This window comes from Anser cygnoides, chromosome 20 (genome assembly GCF_040182565.1).
Source record: "Anser cygnoides isolate HZ-2024a breed goose chromosome 20, Taihu_goose_T2T_genome, whole genome shotgun sequence".
NCBI classification, from domain to species: domain Eukaryota; kingdom Metazoa; phylum Chordata; class Aves; order Anseriformes; family Anatidae; genus Anser; species Anser cygnoides.
The window spans coordinates 9,814,932-9,836,533 of NC_089892.1; the positions used below are offsets into that span (position 1 = coordinate 9,814,932).

The 21,602-nt window shown below is 46.1% G+C and overlaps 1 protein-coding gene across 16 annotated transcripts in view; it reads right to left on the reverse strand.

The window, feature by feature from the left end:
• The window catches only part of CACNA1B (calcium voltage-gated channel subunit alpha1 B), a 281,607-nt gene that overhangs the window by 130,665 nt on the left and 129,340 nt on the right, over nt 1–21,602 (reverse strand). For all 16 annotated transcript variants that reach the window (XM_066980520.1, XM_066980519.1, XM_066980518.1 and 13 more), the window contains 2 exons: nt 20,141–20,244; nt 5,646–5,761 (listed from right to left, as the gene is read on the reverse strand). In XM_066980520.1, coding sequence (XP_066836621.1) covers nt 5,646–5,761; nt 20,141–20,244 — 220 coding nt within the window. The remainder of the gene's footprint in view (nt 1–5,645; nt 5,762–20,140; nt 20,245–21,602) is intronic.

Genomic DNA, 21,602 nt, shown 5'->3' on the forward strand with positions numbered 1-21,602 from the left:
TGGCAGAAGATAATTAGGAAGCCTGAAAAACCTCCAAACAATAGTACCTCCACATTAGAAGAGATATCCAACAAAGACACGGTATCAGATCAGCAACTTCTAGCCTCCAAACAAAGGCACAGGGCCTTCACTAGGATAGCAGAGTGAGAGGTGTCTCAGCAGAAAGATTAATTGCTGGTCATTAAGTACTGACAAACCTCAGCACGATACAGGACTGGAAATAATGGCAGTCGTCTTATACTGAAGAACCGGCCAGCAGAACAAAACAGGCAAAGCAGCAGAGAAACATGGTGCCCCTTCTCTTTGACAAGGGGAGATAGGACATAATGTACTCAAAAGGAGAGTGTATTACAGCAAATAACTCACTTTAAACAGGCTACAGAAGTTAAAAAAAAAAAAAAGATTTTAACTGTTGAAGCTTCAAACTTGTTAAATAGAAAAAGTGGATAAAAATGCATCCCTTAGAAAAAGCCATTGCATTCTCACAGGGGTCTCTAATTCCTAGCAATCCTCTCTGGCCATCTCATGCATGTTGCTGCCATTTTTCATGGATGCTGGTTACTTTTTCCAGCTGTGTCAAGGGCTTGTTGCTCTGTTTCTTCTACAGAAAGCTGAAGCCTGAGGTTTGTAAAGCTTTGTTGCGTCAAGGAATGACATTCGTGTTACAGTGAGCTGAAAGAGAGAGGTTAAATCCATTCCCAAAGCCTGCTTACTACAGGAGAAAAGAAATGTTCAGAATCAGTGCTGTGTGAAAGAGATGGACTGGGAAAGAAGGAAAATGCAGAAGACCAGCAACTTGATCAGCTCTGAACAGAAAGAATTCCAGTCTCTGAGCAGTGTTTTCAAAATGATGCATGTCCTTGTAAGATAAGAGAAACATCTTCAAAAGAGTATTTGTGGGCTTATAAGCTCTTTACTCTGTGCAGAGAACTTCTAGTTCCCCCCTCTCGATTCAAAATGCAGCATGACAGCCTAACAGTTGCTATAGTTTTGAGGAGTTTAACAGGGAAAGCAGCAGTGGCAAAATCATTTGCATGGATTACATTGCTTGACTTCACCACTTTCTAACTCCTCTGAAAGGCACAATTTCGGATTGACTTGCTGCTACTTTTGCATGGAGCCAAAAGATAAACATGAAGCAAGGAGCAACCTTGTTCTGATACACAGCAGGTGGGGCAGGACAGGGTTGCTGATCACCAACAAGACTTTATTTGATATTGGTTGAACTCAAGAAGCACCGTTTGTTGAGTACATTTGACTCATGTCTAGAGGAGCACCATGGTGTGAAGCATTGCTTTTTGCACCCCTGTCCGCTGGCTTTCAGCGGAGGGAAGAGTGGGTCTTAAGTAATTTGCTAAAAGCAGATAATTGACTTCATTCTTTGAGATTAAAGTTAGGATTACAGGTCCATTTCTAAATGAGCCATAGAGTTTGCTTCTAAATGTTACAGCCAACATTTACAGGTTTGGCATAGCAATTACCATATGAATTACAGCCTGAATTCTGCAAGAGACAAGAATTCTGCAAGAGACAAGAAATCATATGATTTAATCATTGCTTCTGGCCTGAAACTCACACCACTGAACACCTTACTGCTTTGAAAACACTTTCAGGTTTCTAAATCACGTGTGGCAACAGGACATCTGCTCACAACACTATCAGAAAGACTCCACTGAGTAAAAACTTTCCATGCTTAGTCTTGGCTTCATGATAAACATATATGGGAATTTTACATGAAATCTCCTGTTATTTCACTTGAAAAATATGTAAACTCTCCTGACTATCCTATGTCTTCATTCTTTAACATGCACACAAGAAATGGGTTTAAAACCTTCGTACCTGGTCTTTGGATTATCCTATTTCATGGAAGTCAACCTCTAAGGAAACTGGGTGGACAGAGGGTGACTTTTTTGTTATAAGTCATGCATGTCTACATTCAGCACTTCAGCACATCAGCTATGTTACAATTCTCTCCTTTGTTCCCAACCCTTCACTAGGGAAAGCCTTTGTTAAGCACTCCATCAATTAAGACTTCCTGTATTAAGTATAGCTCAGACAAGTAGCTATACATTAAAGATATGATTGCGTAAAACACCTTGGTATAGATTCCTCAAGCATATACGCTGCTGACTGTATTAAACAATCCACATTTAAAATAGCCTGAGCTACCTGTGCTTCAGTTTCAACCATTGCTGCACTTCTGGTGATTTATCAGTAGTGAGTTGGCACCACAATATTTTAGCTGTACCAAGGTACCTCCTTGAAAACTTCACAAGCACTTTTTGTTACTATTTTCTTCCTCTTTATAGCCTTATTTCACCACTGGAAAAAAGTAAAAGTGCCCCTAGAAAAAAAGGAAAAATGTAGTCAGATACTTAAGGGCCAGGCTGCTAAAGATTTCCATTCTTACAACACCAATGTCTATTAAGAGAAGTCATTAAACCAGGTCTGGAACATTATCGAGTCAGACAGCATTTAAGAAGTAGAAAAAGACCCACTGTTTTCTTATGGATGACTAAACAAGATACAATTTCAGTATAAGAAGGGGTTAATAGTAAACAACCTCCAAATTTTATCAGAACTACCTTTTTAATGCAACACGTACATCAAGAGGTAATGTTATTCACTTTACAAATAGAGAAGGCTCTACGAAACATTAAAGGCACTCAAAAGTGGTCAATAAATAATGAGTATAAAGCTAGATTAAAATCGGTGTTGACAAATGGGAGGTACTGTACAGATGAAGGGAAGATTTTAGTCATTCAAATACTTTCCTTGGTTTTAAACCCATTACAGCCCTTCAGGTAAGAACTTGAGCACTGTTGAGAACAAGGAAATCTCCTTTCCAACTCCAGCAACTACTCAGAATATGTAAAGTGTTACAGAGCAAAACCAACCGCATTAAGTATTATACTTAAACATTTAGTATTAAGATGCCCCTTTATGAACCAATGGAACACAGTTTTCCATTCTTCCTACCTTGCATCAAAAATAAATAAGAAATAAATGAAAAAACAAAATGCTCTGGGATGGATACTATAAATACTAGAAGCCTAGAGAGCCTTCCACGCGAAGAGCAGAAAAAAGCAGATTGGCTCTGCACGCTTTTGAGCAGAATAAAATAAGGTGAAACAAGGTAGAGACGCAGCAGAGAATGAGAAGTAATAAAAAGAAATACCAAGTACACTCCTCAGCTCTTTCTCCCACTACAGCAGAAAGACATCATACTTAAAATCAAGGAAAAAGCATTTTTCTTCGATCAAATCAACTATTAACATGTGGAACTCCTTGCTACAGGATTCATTGAGGTCAAGGGTGCTAGAAGGATTTAAAAACAATTAGATATTTACATGAATAATAACCAAAACCCTCCAGAGTTACATTACAGCAGAACACCAAGAGCTTTTGCTCTTCCATTTATGCAAAGAGCTTATAACATTTCACTGCCTGGGGCTGTTGCAGGCTGGATAGCCTCTGACCTCCATTCTGCTTGTTTTTCTCCAAAGCACTTTGCTTTGGCCATGGCCACACACACGGTCCTGGGCAAGGAAGAGTGGCTCGATCCGTGACTCACATGGGCATAGCTGAAATCCTGGCTCCAGAAACAGACATGGGAAATCCCCATCAGTTGCACAGTCCCACATTGCAATGCCTGAATTCCAAACACATGACTCTCTCTTTTGTCTAGCCTTCATGATATGTTTGTTTTGTATTTAAAGATTTAATAACATTAAGTTGATTAGTTGACTTTAATTATTGTTATTATTCAGCTGTACTAAGAAGCTTTTTTTAAAAAAAATTCCTATTGTATTTTCAACAGTGCCTTTACAGAATATTTTTATTATTCCCTGATTCAGCTATTTTGCATACACTTGCTTGTTCTGTAAGACCTTCTGGGTCTTGTGTTATTAGACAAAATAAAACAGATGAGCATTTTAGAGAAATTTCACTGTATATTCATGTGGCATTTATACAGCACTGGCAACACAGAAATAGAATAGCCAGTCATTCCCAAAGGGATTCAGTGCTTGGAGCTGAGGCTGGCTGTGTATTTTATAACTTCTCCAGCTCAACTTTCAGACCTCAAGGTTCAGCTAATGACCTCCTCATAGCTTTTATTGGTACAACAGTCCCCAAAATAAAACAAAGCAACCCACAGCCCTCCAAGGAAATTCTCATCTTTATTTTATTAATGGGGAAACTGGGTTTTGGAGCCCAAGAAATCACAAGAGCCTTAAAAGCAAGATGGCAGCAGAGCCAAGGCAGAATCACCGCACTCTGCTCCAGCTAACCAAAAAGCCATTAATTAATTTGAATTTGAGGTAGCAAAAAGCTGTAAACAAACGAGAAGACAAGTTCTAAATGGAAAGGAAAGCAAATGGCCCTTGTTTTCCTACAGAACCACAGAATTAAGGGGAGATAAAGAGTGGTTGCCTAATTGAGGGCACTAGCCATTGAACAGTCACCGTGAATAAAAGTCAATACAACTGGCACTCAATTGTCACTGCGCATAGTGCTCTGGGGAATAATGGGATCAAGCCACCATATAAACTGCCACTAGCTCTTCCTATTTTACATTTCAGACCTCTTTCTCTCTGGCCAGGTTGTTAAAACTCATGTTCAGGCCACTCCTGTCTGAGAAGGCTTCTGCAGTCCCCTTCCCTGCTGGCCCGTGGCTCGCAGAGGGCACCAAGGCAGAGCAGAAACAAAGGTCACAAAGGTCTGTCCCATGGCTTCAGAGCAACGCAGTGCCTCCCAGCTGCTGTCCACCAAATCACTACACAATGCTGGAACTCAGTTTCCCCATTTGTAATGGGCAGAGGCGAAGCTGACCTGCCTAGGAAGGCAGCTGAAAACCTGTTTGTGAAGCCACCGCTCCTTTTCTCCCCGCCGTTATTCCAAAAGGCGTTTTCGGTTTACTCAGATGTTTAAGCTTTGCAGAAATGCAAGCAAGGAAGCAAATCAGCCCCAGAAGTTTTCTCAATGCTTAATGAATTGCACTGCGGTTATGTCAATATATATTAGCTACTCTATAACATAGAAGAGTTATTGGTAATCTTTACCATCCAATAAAAAGAAAAACCTGCTATTTTTGTTAAAATAGAGATTTTAGGTCTTTCTTAAAGTTGATCACTGCTTTCAATAAAGCCTAATGTTCAGTTATAATAGTTATAAAGCACTGTTCACACTCGCCAGGATAAGTTTCATGAAAGTGATCTTTGTAGCTCATAAAAATGACACTCCAGTGTATTTTGCCATCATAGCAAGAGAGGCTTATAAAATAGCTGTGGTGGAAAGTAAATAAAATATAAATGACTCATCTCAGGCAACAGTTTCCCCACCACAGAGACTGTGCACTGTATCGCTTTTTGTATTATATCGTATTAAGACAATTGCTTTGATCTCAGCAATAAAGCAAGTTGGCGCAACTCCTTTATTTTTGCTTAACCAAACTGGGATCTTCTGCAATAACTTTAGTGTGACTGCGCAGGAACAAGCACAACAAAAATAATAAGTGCTAGTTGGGCCCTGTCCAGGCTTTGCTGGCCAGGGACGCCAAGAACTGGTCCTGGGGTCCTTGTCCTTGCCATCACCAGACTCTATGTGCCACGCACCTTGGTCCAACGTTAGCTGTCTCTCCTTACCTGCTTTGAAGATCCACTCCAGGTATCCATTTAGCTCCCGTTCTATTTGCTGCTGCCTACGGAGTTTCAGGAAAGCTCGGCGATTTTCTACCCTCTCTCGTTCTTTGGCAAATTCACTACAGAGCGAGAAGAATAAGAAAGCACATCACATAAAGTCAGGGAAAATACGCAGCCCTTCTTTCACCGTTGAGATTGTCTCCACAAAGCCCGTGAAGTCGATAGCAGCGGGAACCACAGCACACTACACATTGCTGCCCAACAAGGCACCACTTTGATTCTACCTCAGCTCTTTCTCTGCCCCTCATCCTGCAGGAGGACTGCAAAGTCCGAAATGCACACAGTTCTGTTCTGGGGCCACACAGCATCCTTGCCAATGAGATCCTGATGCACTGCTGCACACATCTGTCCAGCCAGGCAATATGAATTACTGTCCCCAACACTAAAAGCTCTCCTCCGTCCCTCTCCACCACCTAAATCACTATCCCCAGATAATTCCCCCTAGAAGCAGAATATTTTGTCAGAGAGGCACCAGTGGTCTTTCAGTTCTGGAAGAGATTTACTTTTCCCAGTTCACCCTCCTCAGAGTTTTCCCAGGCTTAAGCCAACTTTGACGAGCACCAGTTAAATGAGAGCTGTAGGTGTGGTTGGGTACTCTGCAGGAAGGTGAAATACCCTCAACCCAGAGCATCCGGGGTAACAATGACCTTACTAATTGATAAGATCACATGGAAAGCAAGCAAATTGTCATCAGATTATGACAAGGCTATACAGCGTGTGGGGGTGGGGTGAGTGAGAAAGGAAGCAAATAACACAGGCTCAAAAAAAAAAAGAAAAGAAAGATTCACCCAACCACTGCAAAAGCCTTTTCCAAGTACATCCTACAGCCTACCTTGAAACGATGCTGAGATGACAGTGCAGTAACAACCTGCACACACCCACACTAAGGCTTTCCCCAGGCCGGCCTGTGTCACCTCTAGGAGGCTCCTGGTGCTCCACTTGAAGCGACCTCTGCAGATGTCCGTGTCCTCTACCATTTGCAGGGCTCCGAAACAGCCTCTGCAGCCCCTTGCTTTGAGCACACACCAACGAGGGGTTACAGGACTGAATCCCGTGAGAGCTTAACCTGCGTGGTCAGAAGTGTGGTGAGGTTTTGTCCCTCACATATACCAGTGCCCCAGTCTTTGTCCCACTTGACATCTTAACATCGCTGTCTCCTTTCTTGCAAGCCTTGGTTAACCTCACTCTTCACTAATCACCTGCTCATTACCCATGCATGCTCCTCAGTAAGAATTTAACAAGGAGCAGGAGACAGAAAGAAAGAGGAAGAATGGGGAAAAAGGAGCTGCAAGGGCCAAAGCCAGCTTTGTATTCACAGTCTCCATTTCACCCCTCCAAGCTGACAATTTGCTTAGTTTGGCAGGACTGCCTGACCCGCGGAGAAGGGGACTGCAGGAGGACTTGGCTCAGCACTGCGACGCACGCAGCTACCAGCCGCGGATGTGAGCTGCCATCAGCTGAGCTGCTCTCCTGATTTTGGCAGCGCGCTCCCAGTCCCCTGATTCCCCTCTCCTGTCCCCCACCTGACCGCACAGCCCATCCTTGAAACAGAGGAAGCCGAAACACCGCTCTGCTCTGACAGCTCCTCCTTGGCATGTGTCCGCCTGGTGGCTCAGGAGCCTGCACGTGTCAGCTGGGCTGCCCATTTCCCCCCTCTTCCTTTTTAACGTGCTCGTTTCTGGTTCAGCGCCTGCTGGTCGGGGCCACGGACCTCCTCTCCTTTTTTTGATTTCTCTCTGGATGGGGAAGAATGGGATCGGACAGCACAAGGTGACAACGCGCATTTAACCTGCCAGGCACGGAGGGGTGGGGGATGATTTCCTGCATTGCTGGCGTGTGTCGCCATGCGCTTCCAGAGCAGGGCCGTGCCGGGGGGCAGCAGGAGGCGATACCCAGCGGGGAGCCTGGCCGAGGGCCGCAGCGGGCAGGAAGGGCAGCAGGTGAGCCGTGGCACCGCTCCCGCGCCCCTCAGGAGCAGGGGAGGGAGAGCTTTGCTGCAAAGCCTTTCATCCTCTGCCAGCTCCTAGCTGGCCTAGGGACAGTGAAAGCTAACTAGGTCTTGTCTCTTTGTTCTCAACTTTAAACGTGTACGAAAATGAGGTAGAAACCATGCTAAGTTGCAAGCCTCCAGTACTTTCCGTGCAGTCATGCACTCATTTTGCAAGACACCGGGGAGGAAACGTTGCTGAGCCTGAAGCTACCTGCGCCCACCAGAAGCTGCAGGGAGGCACAGCCCTGTGCCAGAGCCAACCAAAGCAACATCTCGTGGCCTAACAGCCCCAGTCCAGGCCTCCTGCTCCCTGCAGCTGCCTGGTTTGCCCTGCCAGAGCAGCTGGGAAGGCAGCTTTCAGGAGACAACCCCGGTACCCTGGGTCTCTGCTCACTGACTGTCGTCCGAGTGCAGCAGCCTGGGGACTGGAGTGCCCTGATGGGTGCTCTTCCTAGGGGAAGGAAGCATCGTTCGCCCTCTCAGCTCTCCCCAAAGATCTGATTAAGCTGGAACTTGACAAAAGACTTCATCATGAAATGCATTAATATAAGCATGCTTCTCTCTCCGCCGCTACGTTTATCATCATTCAAGAACTGAAATATTCCCTGTTTGCAGTACCTGGAAAACTCTCAGAATTCCTGCATGAGAACTTCTCAGCAAAATTTCAGAACATTTTCAAAGACAAATGGAGAAATTCTATCAAAATGCTGTGTTTCGTCTAGAAATACTTGAGCTGAAGTTTTCCTGACAGTTCTAAAAGAAATCACTGAAAACCCCATAGGAATATTTGGCAGCAGTAAATAAGTTTCCTGTTTTATCCAGAATAATTGCTATTTATGCCACTGACTTTCAAAAATCTCCCAAACCCTCTGGGAAACTTGGGCAGGAAATATGCTGCCTCCTGACCAGCTTTTCCTTTAGGACTTTCTTCACAGCTGGTCCTCCATACTTTGGCCAGTTTTGTATGGCAGAATATTGAATAACACTCCTCCGTTGTTGCCCTTCATCAACCACTTTTTCCCCCAAACAGCCCCCCCAAATGCTCCTCTTCCAGCACTGCCTGGTGAGGCATTAGGAGGAGGAAAACTGGAAGGGCTGGTACTCCTACACACAGCACAGCATCGGGAGACACTGCTTTGGAGGAAGACAAGCTCTGCCTTGGTAGATGACTACAGTGCATTTCAGTTACAACATGACAGTTGTGAATAACTGATCCTACAGAGACAAGAGGAACAGACATCAACGGGAGGACATTCATCATAGAAACCATACGCCACACCAGTCAAGCTCAATGTGTCACTTTTTTTTTCCCCCTCAAGAGTGGTTGGTGCTTAAAGTCACCAGGAAAATGGATGATTGTCTCTTATCACATTAGATTAGGGGGAGGAAGAGCAAAATATATCATAGTGTAAATATGCACTGGAATGGCCACTTCAGAGAAACTCATGAGCCTTCCCAACCACGAGAGAGACAAGGTCAATCCATGAGTAACCATAAGGGACCATAAAAGATTATAATCCAATGACATTCTTACAAGTACTTTACCCGTGTTGGTCTTAAACAGAAAAACAAAAAACAAAAACAATAAACTGTCACACCAATCAAAAAAAAAATTCTGATCTCCATCCTCCAAGTCCCTGATTGATTTTCGTATACAAGAGAAAAGAGCTGAGATGGAGCACCATGTAACATGCCTCGTGGCCTTGGGTTTCATGGTGCACTCCCAGGCTTGCTACAAGACTAATCACACCATTCAACCTCTGCGATTCAGGTTTTCCCAGTAGAAAGCAGACACAAGTGCTTCCCACTCAAAGGAAAGAGGCAAAGAGAGACGATATAGCATTACTGTCATTGCTACCACTAATAGTGGTGGTGATTAGCAATTCATGATAATGACATAGATAATTAGCTCCTCATTCAGAACAGTACCACTGAGCTACACATGATCTCATGAAAACTCAGATCTTATAATGGGAGAGCAGCCTTCATCTACTGAATCTAAAGCACTGTTCAGAGCAAGCAAAAACAGCACACATCCCAGAAGGGCCTCACTAAGGACTCCCAGAAAGGAATTGAAAAGGACTTTAGAATTTTATGTCTAAAACAACAGCACCAAAAAAAAATATATCTATCAGTTTAAGGATTGGTATCATCTCTAGCTCAAGCATTTCAAAGGAATGAGTAAGGCTGAACCTGGGTGGCACGTGGCATTGAGGGACATAGTCATGCCTGGAAAAACGCAGCCCCCAAGAACCAAAAGGAGCCAGATAAATTCAGGGGGGTGAGCTGCTAGCTAAGGAACTAGCCAGGCCTACAGATGTTTGACTGCCTGACTTACTCACAGGCCAAAATGAATTCTCCTGGTGGAGAAACAAAATTGGCCGAGACAGGAGGCTTAATTTGTGAGCTTTGTTGTTCGAACATGGAGCAGTGCCCAAGTACAGACTTGATATTTGACAGCAGCCTGTTAAACAGCCCACATCGCTTGGGAGCAGTGAGGGACAGGCTGGGGGTAGCTGATGGAATACACCAACTCCTCTGGCTGCCTGGCGTGCAAGTTGGAGGAGCATCACTGCAGGAAGCACGTGCCAGAGGAGCGGCGGTGGCACAAACTCACACATTTCATGCTACTAGGGGGCTGCTTGGATGAGGTGAAGCACTAAAAATTCCTGTTTCAGTTCATCCCATTTAAAGCCAGCAAGGAAGGAACCTCAAAAAAACGATTCAGTGCCAATTACCTGGCTATGTTTCTGCAGACTTTCAGAAAGAACAACAGTGAACTAGGAATATCCATAGGATGCTACAAGTGGAACCTGGAGATAAGAACATGCACTTGTAGGACCCCAACTTACGAACATGCTGGGTGATAAAACAGGAAAAAATGGGCATGATACTACCTGCATTTTTTTCAGCAAAGCCAGGTCTCTTGTGCTCCTGACAAGCTGCAACTGCTTGCTGAGGGGCTGTACATTACTTACCAGACCTTCCAGAGTGCCCTAGGGTGAGTTAGTGCACAGGGATCATGCGCATCTCTAGGCCTCCTGGCATCCTGAGAGCATCCACATGCAAGCAGAAACGCTTAATTGGATTTAAGGGTGGAAGCCCATTTCCTAACATTTATTTTTGTTAACCATCTGTGGGAAAGAACTAGAAAGAGATCCTTCATTTTTGTTTTGTTTTCTTTCTTTGTCGGGTGCCTGTGATGAAGAGCTTTGCCACCTCATCCTAATCCAGCCAAATCCTTGCTGCTTGGGTGAAGCCAGTTTTGACAGCATGGTGGGGGGCAGATTCCTGCTGAGCCCTCCTCTTGCTCCTGCCATCCTACAGCTCTTACAAGGCTTACGTGACTGAGTTTGCTGCCACATACACACGGTCCTGCAAAGACCCCTGCAGCTTGCTTCGGCAGGGTCTGATCCAGTTAATACTCCTAACATTTCATTCACTAACGGCATCAGCATCCAAGTGTTCACAGAAAAGCAGATTCTTGCTGCAGGGAAAGAATTTGTTCTGCAGGTTCGTATCTCTGTCTTTTGTCTTCCTGAAGAACAGTAAATCCTTCAGAAGGGGAAGTGTGTGCTGGATGCAACAAAAAAAGCCCAACACCTTTATGACTGTAACTGTTTATACAACAAAGGACACAAAGCCTCGGCGGTGCTAAACATTTATCTTACCTTGTGCAAACCTGTACTTTGAGAGGCAAAGGCAGAGAGCGAGTCCTGGAAGAAAGGGAGCCCACAGAGAACCAGCAGCAGCAAGATGGATAAGCAGCAGCAAGATGAAAGGAAAGAAAAGCAGCTGCTGGGGGTCCTGGATGAAGGTGCAGGAAGAGCCTGGGGACCTGCTGAGCATCCCCATCCCCCTCCTGAGGCTGCTGTGGTGACTCAGACCAGCACAGAGAGAGGTGGGCAGGATGGCCAGGAAGGAGTGAGGGTGTCCGAGCAGGGCAGCAGACACCATCTTCCCCTGATTCCTGAAGCATTTTGCTTCAGCAGGGTGCGCTGTCACTAGGGAACCAACATTGATTGCAGCACCAGAGACCCTTTGAAATCTCTCTGAGATTAAATAACCGAGCAGAGGCCCAGCACGGCTCCAGGAGCCTGAAAGGGGCTGACAGGGAGGCAGCAGCAGGGGAGCAGGAGTCCTGCAGGGGGAAGGCAGCCTCCACCTGGCCCCCTCGGATGCCCCAGCCTTTGGTGTTTCTCAAAGGAGCTTCACCAGGAGAGGACCAAAGGCAGCCACAGCAGGGGCCGAGTTATTCGTGGCAGCAAAGAGAAGGCAAGGAGCAAGGGAAAGGGATGGGGAGAAGAGAGCGCAGTGTTCCCTTCAGGGCATTAATCAGGGTGGATGCCTGTAGAGGTGGAGGGCTGAACGGGTAGAATCCAATTTGGCTTAGGAAAGAAAAAGATGAAAAGCAATACATCCAGGAGTAAAAAAAATAAAATAAAATCCAGAGCCAATCTATCCTGGCAGAGAGATACGGGAGGCAGCAAGGTTGAGAGAGAGCTGGGCATGACAGCGCAGCACGAATTACGGAGTTTGCAGCACTCCGGGGAGCAAGACAAGAAGTGCAATTTCCAGCTGCCTGCATGTGAGGGGTCACGGCCTGGGGCTGGGAACCCACAAAGCCAGCAGCACATGGCTCAGAGCTGTCCATAGCTGGCACCTCGGAGGGCTGCAAACAAAATAGGAGGAGACCAGCAAGGAGCCCCGTTCTCTACCACAGCATCAGACATCTTCACCAAAGTCAGCCATGAGAAGACTCCAGGATTGACCAGGGCGTGGTTATCCTCGTGCATAGGCAAAAACTGCAAGTGCAGAGAAATCCGCAAGCAAAACTTAAAATAATGTGATGCCTCTCTGCCTTACTGATTTGTAACCACGAATAGAAATGCATGTAGATTATTAACCCAGTGGTCTTAAATACCTCTAAAAATCGGGCCCGGGTCACCACTGAGCACAAACAAAGTATATTGATTAGAAAGCTTGTCTGAAACAAGAAGGGAAAAGCATAGAAATGCACTTAGTTTGGGCAAGAAGAAAATCTGAGGGAGGTGGAAGAAAGCTCCTCCCAGGGGTGCAAAGGGATCACACAGGAAAAGTGCTGGAATGAGATGAAACTAAGAAGGCAATTCACCTGGAAAGCCATCAATAGGAATTTCTTCATGCTGATGACTTTTGCTACCTCTAAGATACTATTTTCTCATCCAAAAAAAGTGCTTTGCTGCAAAGTCTGAGTTTTGAACCTTGGTATTAAACAAGGAAGCCCAGAGGAGGACTGAGATTCCTTAGTGCTGAAGATGACAAAGTTCTGTGGCTCCTCACCTGCCCCAGGTTGTCCCATCAGCTGCATGAAATCCCAAATACACCCACTGTTATCTGTCTCACCTTCAGCTCCAGCCAACCAAGATGACCCTGGGCATGGTCCGAGGGGTCATGCCCACCTGCCCCAGCCTGAGCCCAGCCACACAGACCCAGCGGGCTGAGCAGCTTCACCCATCCCAACGTCCACCACGCAGGAGTAAGGACCGACTCCATCAATCCTGCACAGCCAGAGCTGCTGCTGCTTCCTCCTCATTGCTCTTAAGAGGGGGGAAAAAAGAATTTCTCCTCAACCAGCTGATAAAAGATGAAAGTATCACTGTGGGATTGATCACTCGGCACCAAGCCAGGCTTCACAGTCACTTTTATCACTGAACATAGCAGGAAGATGCTTCAAATGCAAGCTAGATACGGGATACGTTGTGTATTTCTAGAAGGAGAGTGCAGAGGTGAAGCCTTCAATGCATCTTCCTTCCTTTTGTCTTTACATCCAGCTTGTGATAATTTCACTTTGATTCCATCTAATCTGATTTGAACTGCTGCAAGTGCCACAACTGGGCAAAGCTGGTCCCAGTGAGGCAGTGGCTCTGGGCAGGGGGACATCGTTTGTCTCGTAGCATCGATTGCCCAGTTCAGCTCAGTGCACGTACTGGATAAACCTCTGGCTCCGTTCTTCAAGCCTGCACCCCAGAGTCAAAGCAGAATTCCTAGGCAATTTAGGTCTCCTATGCATCACTCCTATCTTGCAGGCTTTAATTTCCATTGCAGCATAACAGAAGGTCAAATAAATGTAGGCCATCTCTCCTGTACAAAATCAAAACACAAAAAGAGCAAGGGAGCTACACTTGGTAGGACATTTAGCTTGTCGAGAGGAAGCTCACATGAAAAGTCGTCGCTCCTTCTGCAAGAACCACACGTGCTTCTCCCAGATTTGTGTGCAATGGTGGATTTATTAAAAAGGGTGATGAGCTAGGAACTACGGGAAAGAGAATATTCCTTTTGTTGTGTCTTTCCCCTTGTTTTTAAGGGCAGGTTGAGGAAAGACTAAAAACAATGAGAATGCAAGCGGAGTTTCATATCTTTTCATGATGCAGCTCTTCTAATGCAAATAATTAACAGCAGCCAAAGTCAGATCACAGCAGGTAACAGCGAACTTGGAACTAATTTTCAGGGAAAATGAATGATTGCCTCTGTAATGAGGGAGAAGGAGGACAGAAGAACGCTTTGCCATTATGACAAATTAATCAGCCTAATTCTCCTCCAGCCTCTGCATGTCTTGCAGGCAGAAGTTTTATGATCTCAATCTGGCAAAAATCCTCAGGCCGGGAAAACATGTCATGAAACTCAGCAGAGCAAGTCACCAAGACAGCCGGGTCGGTGAGGTCCTAACGGGGCCGTGCTTGCCCCTAGCAAGCTGCTCGAACAGCCCCAAGGTCTCAGTGACCCAAGGCACCACAGTCAGCAGTGGAAACAGATATCCCCCGGGGAGACCAGAGGACAAGGCAGGGAGCGTTTAATGTGGCTCTGCCCACAGAGCATCACCCCACAATGCAGACTGCTCAGAACAGCGTGCTGCAGTGAGGAATAAAAGCACCATTTACCCTGACCCTCAATTCACCTGCAAGGTGCCAGCACTGTCCGTGGCTGTGTCCCTTGCCAGGCTCCTGCTGTTCCAAAGATGCTATATCCATAGAAAACGTCTCCCTGCGGTTCCTACACCAGGTGGTCTCAGACAACAAGAGGCAGGCGTTGCACAGCTCAGGGCAGAGCAGCTCTGGGCAGAGCAGCTCTGGGCAGCGTTACAGAAATACACGGGGAAGATGCAAACTGGCCATCGTGGTGCCTCTTCCCACTTGGTTATTGCAGCCAGATGAGTAAACCTCAGGAAAGATAATTACTCTTTGTTGGCTGGTCTGGAGATCCCTCAGGCTTCACCATAAATATTTGAGGATGTGACACGCAGCATTTTTCACACTCGAGAGGCACAGACCCAGGACTCAGATGCATCATCCACAGTGCACTGCCCTCTCTGGCCACGCGTCGGCCGTCTCGCCACCCTCGCCCCTCCTCACCGCTGCGTGAAATGGTGCCAGAAAGCACTTAGCCTTGAAATAAGTCAAATCATCTTCCTCGCAGCAGCCCGTGATCATGTTTATCCTCTTTGCATCGTGTAACCCAAAGCATCCAAACAGTCACAAGTGTATTGTACGGAACCACTCGGCTCATTACCAGGCAAAATCAACGCCCAGTTCAACACCCAGGCAGTATGAAATTCTATAATCCCACCAGACCACAGAAGGAAGACGCTAGCTGGGCTGAGAGGGGAGCAGCATCAGGATGAGAAACATAGCCTTGAAAATCACTGCTAAGGAGGGACAGCGGGGAGCTAAAGGTGCTGATGGAGATGGGGGCCCATGTCCTGGTGGCAACAGCTGCAGAGCAGGATGGCAGAGGGCTGCAGCCTGTTAGCAAGAAATCAGTCCAAAGGCATACAAATGAATGAGCATTGGTCAGGACACCTCTGCTCCATGGGGGATTTTCTTCTTTCCTCACTGGAAACTGCAGAACCATGCACAGAGTTCAATAAAAATTTTTATCGGGATCATCACTGGGCATTTTCTGGTTAGAATCGAAGCCCAGACCCATGGCATGCTCCGCAGCAAACAACCCTGCGTTCAGGGAAAAGCAAAAGGTGTCTGGGGTCAACCCTTCTTAGCATGACTTGCAGCAAGAATGTTCCCATGGTGCCACCAGTGACAGTCAATCCCTTTTTCTTACAGAAAGTTTGTATTCCCCGTGATGGATGCCTTTATTGCTGCCTAAATCACAAAGAGTCTACAAATAATCTGATAACTAAGCATAATCACTCGCCTCATTCGATGGAAAAAGGTGTCTCAAGAGTAAGAGCTTATGGATACAAGTACCTAAACATTTTGCTGTTTCACACTGCTCTGGAAACCTTACAAAATACTGCCACAGGTTCCGGGAAATCAGGTACCCCAACATCCTGGGAGGAGGTCTGCATGGCTGGGCCAGCTTTTCATGATTAAAACAGAGAAACAAAGCCAAGTGCAGCTCTCCAGCATGAGCAAGACGTGTCTCATCTGTCTGTCTTCAAGTGGCAGACCACTATAGCTCCAATAAAAAAGCAAATGAGCCTACCGAATGTCTTAATGTTACCAAAAGGGAGAGAAATCTCTCCTCCTGCTTCTGTTCTCCTGGCCCACACAGCCCCGACCTTCTCTTGAATCAGCCATGGCACTCATCAAACGCTCCTCCAGAAAAATTAACCTGTCTTTTCCTGCTCCACTGATTTCTGCGGGGCTGATGAGTTTTATCAGTTCGCAGAGAGATCAAACAGGCATCAGAGAGGGAAAACAGAGAGCAGGGGGAACACAAAGAGAGAAGCAGAGAGGAAAGTCCCAGACACGGAACACAAACCTGCATTACCTCTGCCACACAAGCTGGATGCTGTGCTTCTGCCGTTGAGCCCCACACCTTTTGTGAACAAAGGCTGTAGGACTGTAGGAGCTGTTGGAAGTGTAGCTCACTTGTACACGTGTACCCACCACACCTCACTGGGAAAACTAAATCTGACCGTATCCACAGTTTGACAACAGCAGAGTCTGCCTTTGCCCATGATGTGCAGCCTGGCAGGGGGGAAACTGCTACCAACTTCCCCAGGCAGAGCCCCTTTAGCAGTGCGTGGGCAGGCTGACACACCAGCCACTTCAACTCATATCTGCGGTAAAGATACAGGAGAACGCAACAATCCTATTGCACTGTTGGATAAACCATGTTCCCAGGTACTGCACGACCCATGTCCTAGGACCACTGGGTGGTCTACATCTACTGCATCTCCATCTGGTAACTACATCTCAGTACTTGGTGGCACAAGGAGAGCAGAGCTCTGCCGGCAATCTGGCCCACAGTGCTTGTGTCAGGGAAGGGAAAGGAACAGAAAGCAGAGAGCACCGTTTCAGGAGGGTATTTAAATATTAACTGATGACAAGAGCACTGGCAGTGCTTTGATCAGCATGCTAGAGGAGGACACGCTGTACAGCAGGAAGAGTCTCATTTAGTCTGGATGACAGAGTCAACATGCTTTTAATTACACCCATAGCCATGCACTTGGAGGATTATGTCATATCAACTGTGGCCCAAGATTTGGGGTTATTTTTATACCAAGTTTTTACCAGCATATACATATTTCCACATCTCCCTGCCACTTTCCTGTCTTCACTTTTATTATAATTCCAGAAGCAGCAGCAGCAGAGGGGACAGGTTGTTTGCTCTTTATTTTGAAACAGGTAGCATCTCTTCTGTAGCGTTTGCATTGCAAATGCTGCCATATTTTGCTAGCAGAGGAGACTCAGGATCCTAACCAGATCAATCTATCTCCACTGCTCAAACAGATAAACATGGCAGCTAAGCCCACCTTATGAGGCAGCTGCCCAGTGTTGACATGGGTTCACAAATAACTACAGAAAGGCAGAAAATTCCATTAGGAGTTATGGAAAAACTCTGTATAATCTAATATCAGTAGGAAGCTCAATAGCTTCGTTGTCATTTCATATTATTTATTTTGCCATAATCAGTGATAGCGTCTGCATACCTACTTCAGAAATCTCTGCCTTCCTTATTGTCCACTGAGGAGCACAAATAAGTGAGAAAAAATAGTTCAAAACCAACAGCAATGAAAAATACTCAGGTAAAAGACTTTTCTGTGGCTTCCCAAAGCACAGGCTGGCATGTTGAAGCTGAACTCTAATACTCATGATGAATATGGCAGAATATTGGAAAATAAAACACAACCTTCCCAACAGGGTTTTTGTGGAAAAGGGCAGTAACAAAGACCATGCACAAGCCTGGGAAACCAGTGATCTAATCTCAGCTTGCCGTTGTGCCTGGGGACATTACGTCCCCTCTTTCTACTCCACTGCTCCCTCTCTAATGTGCAGAGAGGGAAGGTGGCAGAGCTTTGTGCCACCCTCAGGAGACTAAAGGCTGCAAGGTGCTCAGATCATGAAGATAAGAAGCAGGTAAGTGAATGCTGAGATAACCCTGTTGATTTTTTTTTTTTTTATTTTTTTTTCTATTTTGTAGAACCCCTAACCCTAAATCAACTTTGTTTTATAGAAAACAGAAGGTGGGATATTGCTGAGGATCCTCCACTGCAGGAGCCACGAGCTGACAGTCACTGGAATGCAGATTGCATTACGCCCTTGGGTGAAACCCTGCCCTGTGGAAGTCCACATGCACTTACCAGTGACACCTTCTCTGCAGTTCTTTCAGTGGTCAAAATCTCCAGGCACGGAGACTCATGCAAAGAATGTCCTCCAGTAAAACCACTGATTTTTCTAAAGTGCTGTCTGGGACTTTTTGTTAGAGAATATAATGACAACAGTCTCTGCCTTCAGAGGGTCTTTTTGTCTTTGTGGTGCCTTTCCCTCACCAGACTGTTCACATATACCCAGGTTCCTACATTGCTCAATAGCTGCAAGCCCACCAGGAGCCTGCTGAGCAATGTGGTCAACACCTGTGCTACGATGTTCATTTTCTTCAGCCTCTCCCCAGGAACTCTTCCAGCCAAGGAAATCAAACCACTATATAGAGTAGAATTAAAAAGCTTCCCTCTGTGAAGAAAATATTACAATCCTTACCACTAACAAAGGGAAACTTGACATACAAAGCTGCCTTCTCGTTTTGTTTTCAACAGAAGATACACATTTATATAATATTCATAGCTTGCCCCAAGCAACCAGAGGCTTTCAGGGGAGCCAGGCTGAGGTTCCCATCTTTCAGTCACCAAATACGCATGAATCCATCACAAAGGAACAGGAGCCTGCAGGCTGCCGAGCTTCGTTTTAGATCACAAGCATCATTTCAGCCAATGTGGGCTGACCCCGCTGCGCAACGAAGAAGATGAACTACCTAACAAACCACACGCGGTCCTGCCTCTGGTGCTCGCTTGAAATTGTATATCAAACAAGCATGGTCACAAAGCTCCCCTTTGCAAAGCATCTGATTATGGTGGGATGTCTGAGGAATGGCTTTGATTCAATGGCTTTCATTGGTTATTGATCACGGGCATTATTCCTGGACCAGCAAAGCGCAGCACCTGGCCTTCTCCATGGGCTCTCTTGTAATAGTTCATCTCCCTGTCTTCAAACACAATTGCACTTCTGCTTCCTGCTCCTTACCCCAGCTCGTGCTCTGAGGATGAGGATCCCGAACAAAGTAACTACACTGAGCATGAATCTCTTCTTTGGAAAACACTTTTCTTTCTCTAGTAACTTAAAGAGCAAATGTGCAACACTGGAAGGCATTTACCAGTCAACAACATTAACTCTTTTCTCTCTTCCCCAGCTGCCAAGAGCCAGAAATAAATCTAGATTTTTATAGATCTATATAATTGAGATCACCTGGATGGGCAGGAAGAAATTGTGTGCAAAATGAGGTGCCAAAGTCTAAGAGCTCACAAACCATTAAGATGAGTCAGATTGTTAAATGCAGATCAAATTTCCACAGACGCTGGGGGCGTTCCAGCTAGCCTTCAAACTTGGCAGCTCGATCTCTACAATGGCCCAAACCCAGAACTCATATCCAGCAAACGCTGAATCCTTGGCTGACCCCCGGGCTTTGAACATCAAGAGACCGGTACGTCCCCAAACTCCAGACGTTGGCTTCAACGGCTAGAGATCTAAAATAAATAAATAAATGAAGCCGAGATCTTTTAATTGCCTTTTGTTGGAGCGTCAAATTTCCCCATGCTGCACAGCTAGACCAAATCCATTATGAGCACTTTGATTTTTAAGGCAACACAAGAGCAAGTGGTGGCTCAACAGGCCTGAGCCAATATAATTAGAGGAATTCGCTTAACTTCTGTCTGCATTCAGAATCATCTCAATTTAGCCTATCCTGCGCCCTATAGCTCTGCATTCTTATAGGAATAGCCCACAGCAAGGGAAGGACAGGGTAGGAAGTGTGTGAAGAGGGGCGATGTACAGTGCAATGTATCACTTCGTCTTCTCTTTGTCACCTGCATCCTCTCCACAGAGCTAAAACCCACAAACACGCCTTCCCTTCTCACGTCCAGGTGGAGACAAGCAAGTCATTGGTGTCTTACCCTGACAGGACGCCCAGCACCAAGTTGAGCATGAAGAAAGAGCCAATGATGATGAGAGGGATGAAGTAAAGCCAGTTCCAGGTATTTCCTGCAGCGTCATTTGTCTGGAAACCAAGAGAAGGGGAGAGAGAAAAACAAATATTAATCAGGCTCAGGAGCACCGCAGCATAACGTGCAGGGCAGAGGGCACTGGTGATTCCCCTCAGATTTCTTGGGGCTGTCTACCACCAATGTACTGGTTAGTTATGATGTAAATATGATAAGTTTTAACCACCAGCAAAAGACCTAACAAACCAAGCTGACTGTCCCACCGCCCACCCCACAATCCACCGTCAGCTCCAGCACAAAGATTCATCTCTAATTCCAGAGGGGGCCAAAATATGACTTCAAATGACCCACCTCTGTGTAGGCCTTTTGCACCAGCCTCCTCCCTCCCTCCCCCGAGCTGCGAACTGCCATGTGCTGAGCATCAGCGCTGTATTTACATCCGAACCGAGGCACATGAGGACAGGAGGGAACCACAGCCTTCCCCTAATCCGGGCTGCGTGGCGCCGTGCCCAGAATCTGTGCACGCACACGGCGCAGGAGAAGACAAGAAGTCTGCAAGAAACCGAGGCGTCCTCAGAGTGGCTGCAATCCCACATCTGCTTGCTCAGCACTTAGGAATTCTGTCATCAAAACCCCGTCTGAGGCTCCCTGATTAAGCAGCAGCCTAGATTAAGGGGAGGGAAGGGTGTTTTAGTTTATGACAAAGTTTCTGCATTCATCAACCACAAGGGAGCTCTTTAAGGAACTGCTGAAAAGTAAAATGCCACATGGCCATTTACCGAAGCCAAGAGAAAAAAAATGCAGATTCTTTTCTTGAGAGTGAAGAATGCAGCAACTTGAGAATCTGATGTCAGGTGTAAGGGAGGGGGAAGGGGAAGAAGAAGAGAAAAGACCCAAAGACATTCCCGCTCTCCTCTCTCCCCCCCTGCAGCAGGTAGAGAACAACATGGGCACAGGGCTGACCTGTCCATCCGGAGATGGAGGAGCCCACAGAGCAGCTCTTACAAACATCACCTTGCAGAAAATGCAATCATTCTAACTGGTATCGGTGCCTTTTCTTTCTTATCCATGGTGCTTTTTAGCCACTATCCCCTATCACATTTGCAAGTGAACTTTTGCTGACCAAAAGAGCCACCGAAAGAGTAAGGGCTTTAAATGCAGCCATGGATATTCCAGCCAGGTGTGCTCAATGCCATCTCAAAGTGTCTCTGCACGAGCCACCCGTGACATGGGTGACTGATGGCACAGCATTTTCTGCAGGTAATAACGCTTAGGGCACCAATGCAAGCCAATACCTTCCGAGTTGTTTTTAATATGGTGCATATCTGCACAAATCCTTCCTGGGGAACCTTCTCCAGATCACACGAACGACAAGCAGTTCTCCAAATAGCTAAGATCTTCAGAAATATCCGTG